We start from the raw sequence: 16,475 nt of genomic DNA, 5'->3' as shown, positions 1-16,475 counted from the left end.
GTTAGCCAATCAGGATCTTTAAATGCAATAATTATGGCCCCATGGCAATATTGTCCGGGGCATTAAGCTACAATTTTATGTGGTGTTATGGTAAATAGCACCAATTGTGAATAACCCCTCTCAAATAAAAGTCAAACTTGTTTTCTCAAAGTTTCTCGGCTACCATTAGAGGGCCATTTCCTTCAGTCCTCGTGGGCCCATAATATGGCGTGTTGATATTGCTGCTCCAGCAAATGACTGTGTAAGTGAAGCAGTCATTTTGATTGACACAGCTGTGCTTTACAAAGGGTACCATGAAATCCAATTTGTTATTTACTGCGGAAAGCTCCAATTCTACTATTGTTCAACTAATGTTTATGCTAGCGTGTGTAACATATAACACTTGGACTGCATAAGAACATGGTAAGATAAAGTATTTTCTATGAAAAGTTAAACATTTAGCAAACAGCAGTTAATCATGGCACAACACAATGAAACTTTTGTTTTCACTGTAGCAAAATTTTGCAAGTGCCACAAGCCCCGCCTCCAGATGAGAGAAATACTATTTTGAGTTAGGACTATACTAACAGGTGTAATTTGCTATATATTTTTACTACTACAATTGTGTTATTAAAAAGTAAATTTAATACTTAATATCATATGGCTTAAATGCAACTATAACTTTCAAAAACAGAATCACTGTCACCTATAGTCCAGTATACAAACTTTTTCTGCTGCTAATCTTTTCTGCTATATGTGAATAGGATATATATAAACGGCCAAAATTAACATATAATTAAATATATAATTTACAGTAGCTGTGCAAATATGAAATAAGAAATCTGAGAGTTTTCCAAAAAACTCCAATTGATAATAAACAAAAACATCTGTAAACACTTATTGTATTATTAACAAAGTTTCCATGTGGCATTTAAAAGTATTGCAAATAATTATTTTTCAAATAATTACGTTACATTTGAAAAAGTATGATATGCATAAAAGGTTATATTTCATTTAGGGCAAGGAAGCACAAATCGCTAAGATAATCAATATATAGTTAAGTCTAAAATGAAAACAACGTTTTGAATTTTAGTGCATTCAGTGTGGTTATAAAATATCCAATTTCTTCTGGAAATGTGAAAATTAGTTTAGAAAAGGGTCTCTGAATACAGCTTCTGTGGGATACGGCATTAAAATGGTGGCGGGATGCTGTTTCCCCTTTCATTAAATGACTTTTAGTGCAACGTGAAATAGACTGTTTCCTGCCGAAACAGACAGTTCACCCAGGAAACCATTGCATTGTGGTACAAATTCCATGTTGCTCCAATTATATAGATTATGTGAAGAATCTGCTAGCATGACTGAACTATGCAGCTGCCAGACTTAAATTAAGAATATTTCCAAACTAAGTTATCTATAAAGCCACATGTTAGAATTCTAAATGCACTTTTTCCTATTGTTTCTACCTCTAAATCACAACAGATAAAGCTTTAAAAAGGATTCTAAATTGGAAAAGTTGTACCCCCAGCAAAAGTCCAGGTTGATGAGCATCAGATTCAATTGTGCTGCTGCAATGCCTTATCTTTATTATGTTTCCCAGTCTCTGTCCATTCTTAGTAGAGATCCCTTTTATCTTACTTTCGAGTACACGCACAGCCATTTATTTAATTTGATCCTCTAACTATTTCATATGTATGCAGATAGATATGTTTTATGACAGAAATAGTATTTATAATATTGCTTGATGTACAACGACATGTCACGCACTAGTACGTGGTAGCCGTTAAGGGGAAGTATGGAGCGAGCTCACGGGCTGAGCTCGCTACATACATAGCGGGTGACGGCTGTGTTTCACAGCCGACACCTCACTGCAATGGGCGGAATCAAAGTTCACTTTGAATCCACCTGTTTAACACCTTAAATACTGCGGTCAATCGCGACCGCGGCATTTAAATTGTTAGAATCCGGGGATGCGCCCCCTCAAACACGACATCAGGTCTGCCATCTTTGTACTCCTTTGGAGCCCTCCCTCCGGTAGAGCTTCAAAGGAGACTGTCAGAATCACGATATATTGCAATACATTAGTATTGCAGTATATCATACAAGCGATCCAACGATCGATGCTTCAAGTCCCCTAGGGGGACTGATAAAAAAAAATGTAAAAAACAGTTAAATAAAGATTTTTATAATGTTCCCAAAAAAATAAAAAAATTAAAAGTTCAAAAAAGTTAACATAACTCGTATTGCCATGTCCGTAAAAGTCCAAACTATCACAGTATAGCATTATTTAACCCGCTCGGTGAACGATGTAAAAAAATAAATATATATATATATATAAAACATGCAAATTGCTGTTTTTTGGTCACCTTAGCTCTCCAATAAAAAAGGAATAAAAAGTGATCAACAAGTTGCATGTACCCCAAAATGGTATCGGTAAAGACTACGGCTTGCCCCGGAAAATTTAAGCCCTCACACCTCTAAATTGATGGAAAAATAAAAAAGTTATGGCTCTCCGAATATGGCGACACAAAACATTTTTTTTCTAGCAAATAGTATTCTTTTTTTAAAAGTGGTGAAACATATACATTTGGTATTGCCGTAATCTAACCAACCTGTAGAATAAGGTGAATATGTCGTTTTTATCGCCTGATGGAGGCCGTAAAACAAAAAAACAACTAAATATGGTCTAATCGCTGCCATGAAGAACTACAACTTGTCCCGCAAAAAACAAGACCTCATATGGTTATGTCAACGGGGAAATAGAAAAGTTATGGCTTTTTTTTGGAAGGCGGGGAGGAAAAAACAAAAATAAAAAACTCAAATTGGCCTGGTCTTTAAGGGGTTAAATTAAAAGAATAAAAAATAACCAGTACAGGTATGAACAAATACAAAAACAACCTTACCCTAATAATAATAATGTAAACGCACATATACATACCCACACACACTCACACACACACACACACACACACACACACACACACACACACACACACACACACACACACACACTCACACACACACACTTATCAAGTTGTTAGTATCGCACGATATACACATGTAGAGTTACAGTTTAAGTAAAAAGATTAAAAGAAAAAACAGTAAAAGTATGAACAAAGACATACAGTACTTACACTTATAATAATGTATGCATATATATGCACACACACACACACACACACACACACACACACGCACACACACGCACACACACGCACGCACACACACGCACACACACACACAAACACACACGTATTATTGTTGTTATGATCGCATGATGAATACATAGTTTTACAATTTATCTAAAAGCCGAGTAAAATAATAAATAGTACAAGTATGGAGAAATACAAAGACACACACACACCACACACACACACACACACACACACACACACACACACACACCAAAGACACACCTGCATACACATACGCACACACTGGTATCAAATTTGTTACAATTGCATGATAAATACAAAGAGTAATACTTTACATAAAATAAAGTAAAATAAAAAATATTAGAAGTATGAAGAAATTCACACACAAACACATATAGATGTTTAGAAAGTATTTTGATAACATTTTCCATTTTGTGATCAATACGATTGGGTTTATGAAATTATAATAAAAGGATAGTGGAATATAACAAATATTTGTATTGGGTTACCTCATAGTCTACTGTTATATTAACACTTACAGAAATTAATTGTGGAGAATAATTAATATTGACAATAAGGGTACTGTTGTGTAGTTGTTTGTGGCCAAGAATTGCATTTAGAATACCATAGGCAGTTTTTGTATTTTGCAATTTATCACACACCAAAAATACACAGTGGCCATAATGTGTGCCTTCACTCAAAAATCGCTTTTGCCATCATCATTATCAACACTAACATTGTCATCATCCTTCATCATCCTAGCACATCTGTTAATTGTTTGTCACGTATTGTTTTTAACAATTTTTTTCTAATTAATCATTTGTAATAATTATTTTCTCAAATATATTTTAAATTAAGTTTCAAAGGACACATTCTTTTTACATTTGAAGTGCCAGGCAAAGTGTAAAATGCTTTGGAAAAAAAAAAAACTCCTAACCAGTTTTCTTTCATTACAAGAAAATTTAATTATGGTCGTCTTGACTAAAATCCAGCTAGGAAAAAGTTCTAGGGAAAAAATCTGGAGCTGTCTCATAAAAGAAGAAATACTCCACATGTCGAGCATGGTAATACCCCTTGCATGTTAGACTGGCAGGACACACAATCCCTGTTTTCTAACACTACAAGCCATTGGCTCGAGTGCTGCTTGAAAATATGTAAATAAATTAAAGATTAAAGATACATCTCATTTACTTGTGTAAACTTAACCGTTTAATAAGGCTCTTAACTTCAAGACGTTAAAGTGCATCTGCCGTTGACATGAACTTGTTTGCTGCTTTGATCTACAATTAGAATACATCAGTCTTCCTTTTAACCCTTTATTTATAAAATGACATTTCTACCCACATAGAATCAAATTTGCCTTGTTTACATAAGAATTGAATACAGAAGAATATATTAACTGTATAATGTATATTACCTGACAGAATAATCAGTATTACTATTCCCTTCTCATTGAATCAATCTAATGTGTAATTGTCATGTTTAAAACCAAAGTGCAGGTATTTCTATCTATCTATCTATCTATCTATCTATCTATCTATCTATCTATCTATCTATCTATCTATCTATCTATCTATCTATCTATCTATCTATCTATCATCTATCTATCTATCTATCTATCTATCTATCTATCTATCTATCTATCTATCTATCTATCTATCTATCTATCTATCTATCTATCTATCTATCTGTCTATCTCATATCTATCTATCTATCTATCTATCTATCTATCTATCTATCTATCTATCTATCTATCTATCTATCTATCTATCTATCTATCTATCTATCTATCTATCTATCATCTATCTATCTATCTATCTATCTATCTATCTATCTATCTATCTATCTATCTATCTATCTATCTATCTATCTATCTATCTATCTATCTATCTATCTATCTATCTTCTCAGCTTGAACCCCCATTTATTGCAATGAATATTATACTGGATGACATATCATTAAGTAACAGACCCTTTCCATATCCAAAACAGCAAGAAACCATAAATCTGCTTAGCTACTTTACATATTTGTTCACTCAATGAGATGCATTGCACAAACTTCTTCCCAATGAATATTTTCTTCTTTACTGCTGTAGTCTCTTTCTGTATCTTTGGGCAGTGTCCACACTGTTGTTCTTCCTCCAAACTCTTCTTCCTCATGAGAGGTATTTGATGATAGAGAAGGAGCAGAAGGATAGAAAAGGAATGAGCTCTTTCTTTCTTTTTTTCTTTCCTTCCTTCCTTCTTTCTCTCTCTCTCTCTCTCTCTCTCTCTCTCTTTCTTTCTTTCTTTTTTACTCTTTTTCCCTCTCTTATTTCTTTCTTTTTTTCCTTCCTTCCTTCCTTCCTTCCTTCCTTCCTTCCTTCCTTCCTTCCTTCCTTCCTTCCTTCCTTCCCAGTATTACAGATGAATGTATGTAATGGAAACCTCCATTTTATCCTACTTCCCTCCACTGGCATTCATCCCGTTTTTGATATCAGGTGATGATACTAATAATAAGCGTGAAATGCCTCCTGCTGTGCAAAAAGGCAATGATTTTGCACTCAACTTGGCATATCTCTTTAACGTTTAATATTTTGCACACAAAATCATCTGTATATGTGTGAAAGTTTAGATCAAATGACCCCTTCTAAACCAATCTATGTAAGTTGGGATCCATATAGGCATTATAGGTTATGTGTGATTTACCTATTGCATTAGCATTTGAACCCATTGCTGTTTTACTTATAAATCTGCCTGACATATGGCACATAGCATATCTATTTCCATTTACAAGATGTTACAGAGCAATATTACGAAGCAGCTGTATGTGCAGTGTCAAAGTAAACCAAGCTGCAATCCTGCAGTGTGGGTGCCCATGCCTCTCATTGAATAGTTCACAGGGTCTTAAGGATCATAGGTATGTTGTTATGGTCCTCATAAGTGTTACTTCTTTGCTTTTGCCTACAGAGTAGCTGGGAGGGGATATCGCCTTGAGCAGGTAGAGGACTAGGACCTTTTGCATTATGGTCCTGAATTGGGAAGTGAAGTAGTACCATGAACAAGGCACTTGGGAGGTTTTATTTTTTTAATCTTCATGTGTGTTAAAATTATATTTTATTGACAGAACGAGCACATGGTTATTACAACGTATGCATTATGTTAGGGTTATGGAAACATTGTTTCCAAAAATGTTACCAAAATTTTAAAGTCATACTTAAAATAAGAGATTTGATATTTCGTGGAAAATAACGGCATATCTTATATTGATCACCTTAGGTTTCACATGTCTGATCTTTTATTACACCTAATAGCGGTTTGGTTTTTCTTCACTCATAAAATTACTTATATGGCTCTTGAGGGTGTTGAAGGCAGTGCCTGTAGCCCACTGACACTTTTTAGTTGACTATAACTGTTTCGTTTAAGTTCATATTAGCCTTTTCTATTTAAGGGTATGATCCAGTTGGGACTGTATTCAGTTTTAACCTTGTTTTACACCTCTGCTTTCATCTTGCAGTGTGTAAGGTATAGAATAACACAAATTTTCCCTATTTAAATAGGAAATGCTCCAGGAGAAAAGCTTGCCTGAGGGTGAGGACGCCTTTACAACAGCCCAAACAGCTGGACATGTAGAGGCTACAGCAGGATCACCAGCAATGGGAGTAGCAGGGCTAAGCAACTCATTGAGCAGCCCGCAGAGCCAAGATCCAGAGCAGGTAAAACACAAATCTTGTCCTACTCTAATCTGTAGGTGTACAGTGTTTTTAAAAGACTTGCACCATCTGGAGATACAGTTGGAAATAGTTTCTTTGTATTTATTTGCAATTGTGGATTAGTAAATGAGTTGTAAATTTGTATTCTAGCGTCTGCTTCCCCCAACACTTTTTTCTTCAGATTGGTATAAACTGGTAGGCTGCCTATAAGAGTAAAGAGTAGAGAATGAAGATCATATGCGGTAGTGCCAAAAAATGCACAATTATTGGCTTTATGTGTGTTTTATATGAAGAGAAAGATTGGTTTTAGAGGACAATATTGCTCACAGTCAAAACTGGAAATTCATTCTTTGGAGAAAATACTTCAAGACACCTTATTCTTAAGTATATCACACGTTGGTGTTGCTTCTTCTGAGTATATTGTTTATCGCATCTAGCTGTGTTCCTTGGCCAAACTGATGATCTTCATTCTATGGAGAGATGCTGTTATAGCTTGCTTTACTGCACGATGAATGTTCTTTATGTACCTCCTTCTATTCACATTTGTTATGTGCATTTTGACTATTGTACTGATAATATCGCAGTAAATGCAGAATTATTTTTATTTTTTTATGTTTTAGTCCCCTATTCTAAGAATTGTAAGTTGAAACACATATTCAGAAGTGTTGAAAATATTGTTATCCCAAATGACAGCAGAAAACGTAGAGTAGGTTGTATTTTCTGAAGTCTAGAAACAACGTAAACTGAGCAAATTTTACAAACATTACTTAACAGGGAAGAACGTTCTTTCAGCTGAATTTAAGTATGGTGTTATGTAATCTAAATTGGAATCATTGTACAACGCATACAGTGGCCACATATGTTTGAGATAATTAATGGATCTGGTCCTAGGCATTGGGATTCTGTCGCAAAATTGAACTCATTTTGGTGGCACCCACTGACAGTTTATTATCCATGGGCATGCAAACCATCCACTGACATCTGCTATCCAGGGAAAAAAAAGGATCCAATAGCAGCTGGATGTATCTGACAGACCCTTATCCGCTGGCTCTATTAAATATATATGTATGTTCGGCTGAGCTAAACATGCATATTAATGTAGGTGTTCAGAGTGATAGCTTTGTTTAATTTCTTATAATGGGAAATATTGTTCTAACCTAGCAAAATAATACTCTGATTTAACCATAATGAGGTTTCTGTTCTCATCATGTTTACAACATTTTTTTTTATATCAAAGCAATCGCTCTAAATAAATCGGGGAAATTAATAAGCATGTAAAATAATTTCCCAAAAGCCTAAACGTTAAAGTGGACGTATGACATACAAAAAAAAATAATCTGCTTTCTTTCCAGAAAAAAAGTAAATGGGGCTGAGCTGCAATACCAGACACAGCCGACAGACAAATGTGGCACTGTTCCTGGAAAAATAGCTGACCCTTTTTTTTTAGTCTTATGCAACTCCTTTAACTTTCGCTGGCAGGACAAGTTACACACATTTGACAAACACAAATAAAACCTGGTAAATCGGGAAAATGCCACCCATGACCTTACAATCATGGCCGCATTCATGCAATTTTGCATCAATGTGTAACATTTCCTAAAAAATGATTAAAAATCCATGTTTGTGGCTTAAAATCTGACCCAATCAAAGCCTGAGATGAACAATACCTTCTACAAATTAAAGTTCAAGATGTGCAAAGTTCATACATGCCACTTATGTCTTTGTCTTCTTTTGCATGTATTCACAAAATTATCAAAACTGTAGAGAAAATAATCTCTGCAATCCTGATGCCTATAAAAGAAAGAGTCAAGGATTAAGTAAATGATCTGATTAGTTGCAAGGGTTGATTATACATGTAACTCCACCTCAATGAGCGCTGTGTATAGAGGCAATGCTGCTGCCTCTATTGGTCCCAGTGATCATGTGACTGCTCACTATTACTATTATATTCAAATTATGAGCCTAAAAATTCAAAAATAGCAAAAAGGATGAAAATGATAAAAAAAAAGAAACCTAAATTGTCTACATTTATTTTTATTTTTTTTGAAAAATCACATTACTAGCCCAACAAATAAAGTTATAGCAGTTTAACTAACGCATGCTCAAAAAGGCTAGACAGTGTATGGTCCTGAAGGCTCAAAATAGCCCGGTCCTGAACTGGTTAATGTGACCATCAGAGATCACATATGCTCTCTCACTGGTAATAGGGTTGCTAACATGAAGAAAAGTTCCCCCCTGGGTCGCTGGAGGGTGTACAGGGGGAGAGATGACATAAACAGGCTGTGACCTTTCTTCCTGCTGTCACTTGCAGCTTCCCGCTTACAAAGACGCAAAAATCTTTCTGCTACCCAACTAAACGAGTCTTGCTTCCTGAATATTGCACCTAGAATATTTAGCCCGGTATAATTTGAAAGCTAAGATTCTCTTGACTTTAATATGATACCAGTCCTTGTATTTAAGTCACAGCAATCGTTTCAAGTCATGACGTATTACATATGTCTTATTCAGAGATGGTTTTATTTTTGAATTGTCTTTATTGTGCAATGCAAGTGTATTTTAAAATCACGTGGTACCGTGGTCGCTTCCTCTTCACAATGACCGTGACGACATGTACATCGCATCATCAAGGCTACGTGGGCAAGGCTATCTTCTCTTGCTACAGTGCATACACAGCAGTTGCCTGTGTGCATGCGCCAATTGCGGTCCAGACAATCTCCTCAAGTACGGCACATTAGCAATCATCTCATGCTAGTGCAAATAGGTTTATGGAGCAGGTTCTACTAATGTTAGGCTAGGACGTGTAGTGGGAGGGTATGGAGGCTAAAAGGAGATGTAGTGGGCAGCTGTAAATGAGGGAAACAAAATAGTGCAATGCAAACTGGGAATTCAAGAAAGTGGCACTAGTGATACGCCCACAACACAAAAGTGCAGAAAGCACACAAGCGGCCCATCTCATGGGTAACGGGACCAGGAAAAAAGATCAAAACAATAACCAAGTTACAGAATTATACTTTATGTGCTCTAAAAATATATTGCACACTGAACTTGGAGATTTTAAACACCGAGGTAACCCTTTTAAGCTTGCTAAGTTATACAGTACTAATTATTCCACTGTTCTATTATTTAGGCTAGGCATTTAGAAAAAAGTGAACATTCATTGAATTTACCTTTTTTTTTTTTTTTTTTAATTCTTTATTTACATGACCTGGACAGTCCATTTTCACAGCATAAGGGATACAGAGAAGAAGAAACGTAAAAGAAATACCTAGGCACTAAACATGTGAAATAAATCAGTAGAATAGCCCCTATACACATATGGGGAGTAGGGCAATATACAATGACTAAGAACACTTGGAAAAAAAGTATTCAAGATACAAGGCGAGTAAAAAGACTAGAAGAAAGGAGAGAAGAAGAGAGGAGGTAAAAAAATAGAGGGAGGAGGAAGGGAAGGAAGGATTGTAGAGAATCAGGGTATAGTATGTCGCATCGCCACAGCGGATTCTCAATCGGTTGTTGGTCAAGACTCATCATACGCAGGATGTTCATGTATGAGTCAGAGCTCTGAAAGTCTACCCAAGGAGCCCATACTTGAGAAAACTTCTTATATGAGTCATTGAGAGAAGAGGCTAAATCTTCCATGTGCATGAGATCATTGACCTTGGAAATCCAGAGGGACAGAGAAGGAGGAGAGGTAGTCTTCCACTTTAATGGGATGCAATGGCGAGCTGCCATCACCAAAAAGTGTAGCAGAGAACGTCTATAAGCATCAACTGGGATATCGCAGTGATGGAGGAGGATGAAAGCCGGATCCAAAGGAAGGCCTGTATCCATAACCTCGCGGATCACCTACTTAACTCCATCCCAAAATGGCGTAAGTAGAGAGCAGGACCAAAAGGTGTCGAGGGGGTACCATCCTCCAATCCGCATCTCCAGCAAAGAGGAGAAACTGCAGGGAAGAAGCTTTGTAGACGAACCAGGACCCTGTACCAGCAAATTGATCGAAGTCTTGAGGGCCAGGATGAGGATGTGAGATCTTTGTGCGTTCGAGTGGGAAATATTCAAATCAGCCTCCCATAGCAAGAGGTAGTTAGAGGGAGGTAGATCTGGAGGATTCTGAAGCAGGGTATATATCGTCGACAATGTATGGCGAATCAGTCCAGAACCTTCACACAAATCTTCCAGAGGAGTCCTGCTGGTTTGATATAAGGAGGTGGGCGAAATGGAGGAGCAAAAATGTCTGAGCTGAAGAGATCGCCAATGACCCAAGGGCGCGAGGTTTGGCAAACAATACATTTCAGCAATAGAGAGCTAATCCGAACCACTCAGGAAATGGGATGCCCTAAAGTTACCGGAGGCGAACCAAGATCGGAATATTGAATCTTGCAGACTTGAAGGGAAGAGTGGATTTCCCAGAATGGGGTACATTGAAGAATGGACCGGGAGTAGGGAGGACCTCACTGAGGGTATGGAGCAAGATAGAAGTGTAGGGCCAATGGTAGGGTGTTGGCGAAGAGGTTTGAGTTGATCACGGTCTAGCCATGGAATGACAACAAGAGGGACCTCGGTGAAGCTCTGTTCCAGACATACCCACGATTTAAGGAGAGCATGCCTGCACCAATCTACTACCCTCGAAAGGTGGGAGGCAATATAATAAGATCTAATATCAGGAAGTGCTAGGACCCCTGACTCCTTAGATCTACAAAGCATTGTGCGTTTAAGTCTAGGTGGTTTTCTGGCCCCATTGAATTTACCTTTAAGTCTCATGCACTCAACCATATTTGAGGTCCATATTGCATAAAATTTGAATGCAGTGTTAATGCACTTGAATGGGACCATGCATACCACTGACGATTCACAAGAGATTTTTTTTATATGAAGTCCCCTTAAAGAAAATGGCAGCTTTCTCTATCGTATGCGTTATATTGGACCAAGTTCACCCTTAGAAACATTGGGGCAAATTTACTAAGACTGGCATTTCAATAAATCTGTTGCATCTTTCAACTAGACAACCTAAAAAAACCTCACACCAATAAGATGGCGTATATTGGGGTCCCTTATTGCAGGTAGACAACCTAAAAATGAACCATAAAGGGACATAGCCCTAAGAGAAATAGTATACTAAAATAATATACAAAGATGCAAACAAAATACTTTATTGAATATAATCGACAATAACATATGATGAAAAGAGAATGGGATACGTCATACACAGAAATACAAACAACAGGGTCAGATGGAATAAACCATGACAACAGAGTCAATCATCCAAAAATTTGACCAGACCACGCTCCAATAGTGCATATAGCAGAATTATACACCTATAAATATAGGTAGTAAAGTCCACACATGATATAGTGCTACCAGCTAATAATAGCGATATACAGAAGTAGACAATGGATAATACCCATGCCCACTATAGCCTGCAAAATATATAGTTATGCATGAGAAAATGAAGTGTCCAGAAAACTCAAATAGTTTCAAGAAAATCGCCAGAATATAGACTTAACACCGACTAGGACACAATCATGTAAACAGCTAGCACATACCCTAGGACATGATGCAGAGCGCAGAAGGTCAAGAGACATGAATTGCTGAAAGAACGCCTCGACGCGCGTTTCGCCCTGTGACCGGCATCTTTCAACTAGCCAGGCCCCCATCCTTTTCCCCACATCCGATTGGACATAAAATAAAATAAAGTATACTCAGATTTGCTTCTCGCAGGTGGATCTTCTCAGACTCCCACATATGACTGTAGCACATACTAGGTCCTGACGCCGAGCAAGACTATGTATATGCAATGTAGGCACGCAGCAGAAATCATCCAGTGTCCGGATGTTGTGTGCACCGCAGCATGATGTAGGAGCCTGGGAAACACTGGGGAGGGCAAGCAGAGGAATGAGGTAAGTAATTATTTTTTTTCATTTACTTTTTTTAAATTTTAATATGTGGTCATGGGGGCAGGGGGCAAGGCAGTAAGGGGTCTGTCACAGGTTTGTCTGTACACCCCCGACCACAGAGTGAAATCTATGCCAAATTTCCACTATAATTTAATGCAGTCCCTGGGGTAAGTTATAATAAATTTGTTGGTCTACAAGTGGCCACACACTCTTTACTAAGCTCCACTCACTTATTAGAAAAGGGGCAAAAGCAGCGTAAACGGACCAAAAGTCAAAACATTTTTACCCCAAATTGCAACTTTTAAGTCTTTAAAGGGAACCTGTCACCAGCATTTCACCTATTAAACCGACTATACCTGGTGGTAGTGGGTGAAAAATCATTTCTATATAACCTATAATTGTCTTCTTAGTCGGCTCTGTAGCTTTAGTATTTAGCTTTTTAGTGTTCCCAAAACATATGCTAATGAGCAGAAAAGAGTCAGATCTTCATTTGAAAAGAGTCAAATCTTCGTTTTGAAAAGAGTCAAATCTTCATTCCTCAAGTCTTTCCGAGTTTACCCCACCTTCTTACTTTTGATTGACAGCTCCTCACCTTCCCCCAGCACACAACATCCCGCGCTTGTGCATTGATGTCCTCCTTTGGTGTGTGCACACAAAGGGACACCGGATTATTACGATAAAAGGCGCAAAACGTTTGCAGACCGTTATTTACAGTCGGAGGAGGAGTTTAGGAAAGGGGATAACGGCAATGAACTTTTTATAGCAGCAGCTAGTGAGGGAGAAGTAAAGTTCAATAGGTGAAATGCTGGTGACAGGTTCCCTTTAAGTCTATTCTACACCAGAAAACTTTAATGAAAAAGTTGATACATTCCCACAATTGTTTTTAGTGCATATGGGAGAAAACGTCATCCATGATACAGACCCTCAAACAGTACTATGCAGGTCACAATACAGTGCCCAATACGGTTCCATGTGCAAAAGGCCTGATTCTTCTGTCGTGTGTATTCTAAAACAGGGCATCTTAAAAATTGTATTATGTGAAATAAAAGAGAACGGCGCTTCTTAGGGCAATTCCCTTATGTAAAGAACATGAGAGGCTCAACCTCAGGAGAAATATTCCCCCCTTAATGTGTCTGCTCACATTGTTGGGTTCGGCTCACGGCACAACACCTTGCAGGGCATATAGAAAATTCATGTCACTGCTGTCTGCCTTCACCAGAACACAATATCTGTTTTCAAATGTTCTGTGGAGTTCCAAGAATAAAATTGGATCAGTTTTGACAGCATTACTGACTGAAGAATTCAGATGGATCCAAAATAATATTTATCAAGTTTATTGGGAGCAGTTACATCTATGCATTATGAGACTGAACCAGGTCTCTTCATCAGAATATTCAGGTGTATTATCCTGATGAAGAGACCGGACCGGTCTCGTAACGCATATATGTAACTGCACCCAATAAACTTGAACAATATTTGTGATCCATCTGAATTCTTATGTCAGCAGCGCTGTAAGAACTGATACTTCATATTCTTAGAACACCATAGAACAATCTTAAAAACGGTGGTGTAGGGAATATGTCACATGAGCTACGGAAGAAAAATGTCCACAGATGTTAAGACTAGCCTATGAAGCAAAACTGTTAGCAGCAGAATGATAACTAAGATGTAGCTGTGGTTTCCTGTTGACTATGCAACCTATCCTTAATGATACCTCAGATACATTGCTATAATATGAAGAAGACATGCCATGAGTAAAGGAAAAACATATGTCTGTTTATGTATCAATGCAATGTAAGCATATTGGGCAGGTCACATGTAGATTTTTCCACGGAAGACATCATCATTGGATGCCTATCACTGCAATAAAATGCATTTAAGTCGTAGGAAAGGGATAGTTTAAAAACATTTCTTGCCTTTTGGAAAGTAGAAATGTAAGAGAAAATGGAAAAAGGGTTTAAATGCAGCCACCTGTGACAATGATAGTAAATTATTTGTTTTATAACTGTATTTTTGGACGGTTTCTGTGTAAAAGAGATTGAGAGAGATCCTTGGTTTATGAGAAAATATGTTTATAATACCCAACTTGGTCATAATGACCAGAATACCTTTCCAGAAAATGATGCTTTTATTCCAAATGGTTAGAACGAAAGATCTGCAAATATCTCTGTGATACTTCAGAGGTAAGTGGAGGTCACTATTTTATGGGTCATGTGCTGGAAGTTTTTGAGACATTTATTCATCGGTGTTTTATTTAATTGTAAAAGAAAACAATATATTGAATGGATAATTTATTCATATGTTTATGAACACATTGTATTTATTAAATGTTTGCGCCAAAAAGAACATTGATTTGCAACATGCTTTGCCCCGTCAGGTTACATACTTAGAATTTGCCTGTGGATTTCTCAAGTCGTGAAATGCGCTGAATTAATCATTGGCCTGCGCCAGTTTTGTGGTGTGAAATACTGGCCTATCGTATACCACCCAATAGGTGGTGTACAGAAGGGAAAGGAGTGTAACGTGCATCAAGATTTGGCAAACCTATCAAATAGTGCGCATGTCATTGATAAATTTGGCACATCTTCAGCCAAGCACCTCTAGCTTTAGGCTATCTATCTTCAAGACATTATTAATAATTCTACCCCATTGTGTTTGGACTGGTTCTAAGATATACATTTTATCTGTAGGCCATCATATTACAGATATCATGAGATGTGTGGCACAAAATTTAAAACAAACTGATAAAAAAATATATCCCTCCAACGTATGCCTCTGACATATATCATCCGTTAGCCGTCCGTCGTCCATAGAGTCCTATGTTAAAAAAAGTACACGTTTATTGTTTTAAAAAAGTTTACGTTAAAGTATACGTTTTGTACTGGATGGCGCGAGATTGTGTTAAATTGGTATCATGACAAATTGTATAACTTGACAAGACAATAGACACAGAGGCAGCACTTCCAAAGAAAATAGCTCTAATCACCCGTGCAATGTTTCAGTCCAACAGGACCTTTCTGAAGTCCTGTTGGACTGAAACGTCACACGGGTGATTAAAGCTATTTTCTTTGGAAGTGCTGCCTCTGTGTCTATTGTCTTGTCCAGTATCTAGGACTGTGGACCAGGTCCTGTGGGGGCGTGCACCCACTCTGGGTCCAGTGCTGTGGAATCCTTTCCTTTTAAATTGTATAACTTAACGCAATTCAAGAAAGTTAAGGCTGGACACATCTGTTTATGGAATCAAGCCCAACTAACAGTATACAGTATATCACTGATAGTCAAGCAGCAATTACATGTGTCATTTGTTAGTAGTTACATTACTGAATACTGTCCTGAGGACTATATTTATACAATTGTATTGTGTTTCATATATTTATATGTATATAAATTAGGTCTTGTTATAATTTTGTTTTATCACAAGGAGTGTTCTAATTTTTCATCTTTTATGTGTAACTAATACATTATATTCTGCCTAGTGCAACTGCTGAGAGGGTGGTGCTTGACTCAGGAAATCAAAGAGGAGTGATGCACAAGCCCCTCAGGCGTTGGACTAGTCATAAAAAATTTATCTTTTTTTCTGGAGTGTTCCTTTAAAAAAAAGTTTTCCGCTTTCAGATTTCCTGACGTATCAGTTAAACATGTCACAATGGTGGGGAACCAGGAAATGTGACCTCCACCAATGTCCACCAAAGCTAATTCTGGTACTTATTTCTTTAGAGAGATAAGTGTAGGTTTCTGTAACTTCCATTGGTT

The 16,475-nt window shown here is 37.3% G+C and overlaps 1 protein-coding gene across 1 annotated transcript in view; it reads left to right on the top strand.

Moving 5' to 3' along the window:
• The first annotated feature begins 6,675 nt into the window (after positions 1-6,675).
• Positions 6,676-16,475, top strand: part of TBX4 (T-box transcription factor 4) — a 130,735-nt gene continuing 120,935 nt past the window's right edge. Inside the window, exon 1 of the mRNA XM_075850428.1 lies at positions 6,676-6,828. Coding sequence (XP_075706543.1) covers positions 6,676-6,828 — 153 coding nt within the window. The remainder of the gene's footprint in view (positions 6,829-16,475) is intronic.

Source organism: Rhinoderma darwinii, chromosome 2, assembly GCF_050947455.1.
Source record: "Rhinoderma darwinii isolate aRhiDar2 chromosome 2, aRhiDar2.hap1, whole genome shotgun sequence".
NCBI classification, from domain to species: domain Eukaryota; kingdom Metazoa; phylum Chordata; class Amphibia; order Anura; family Rhinodermatidae; genus Rhinoderma; species Rhinoderma darwinii.
The sequence above is the reverse complement of the archived record's forward strand: the minus strand, read 5'-3'. Positions and strand labels throughout refer to the sequence as shown.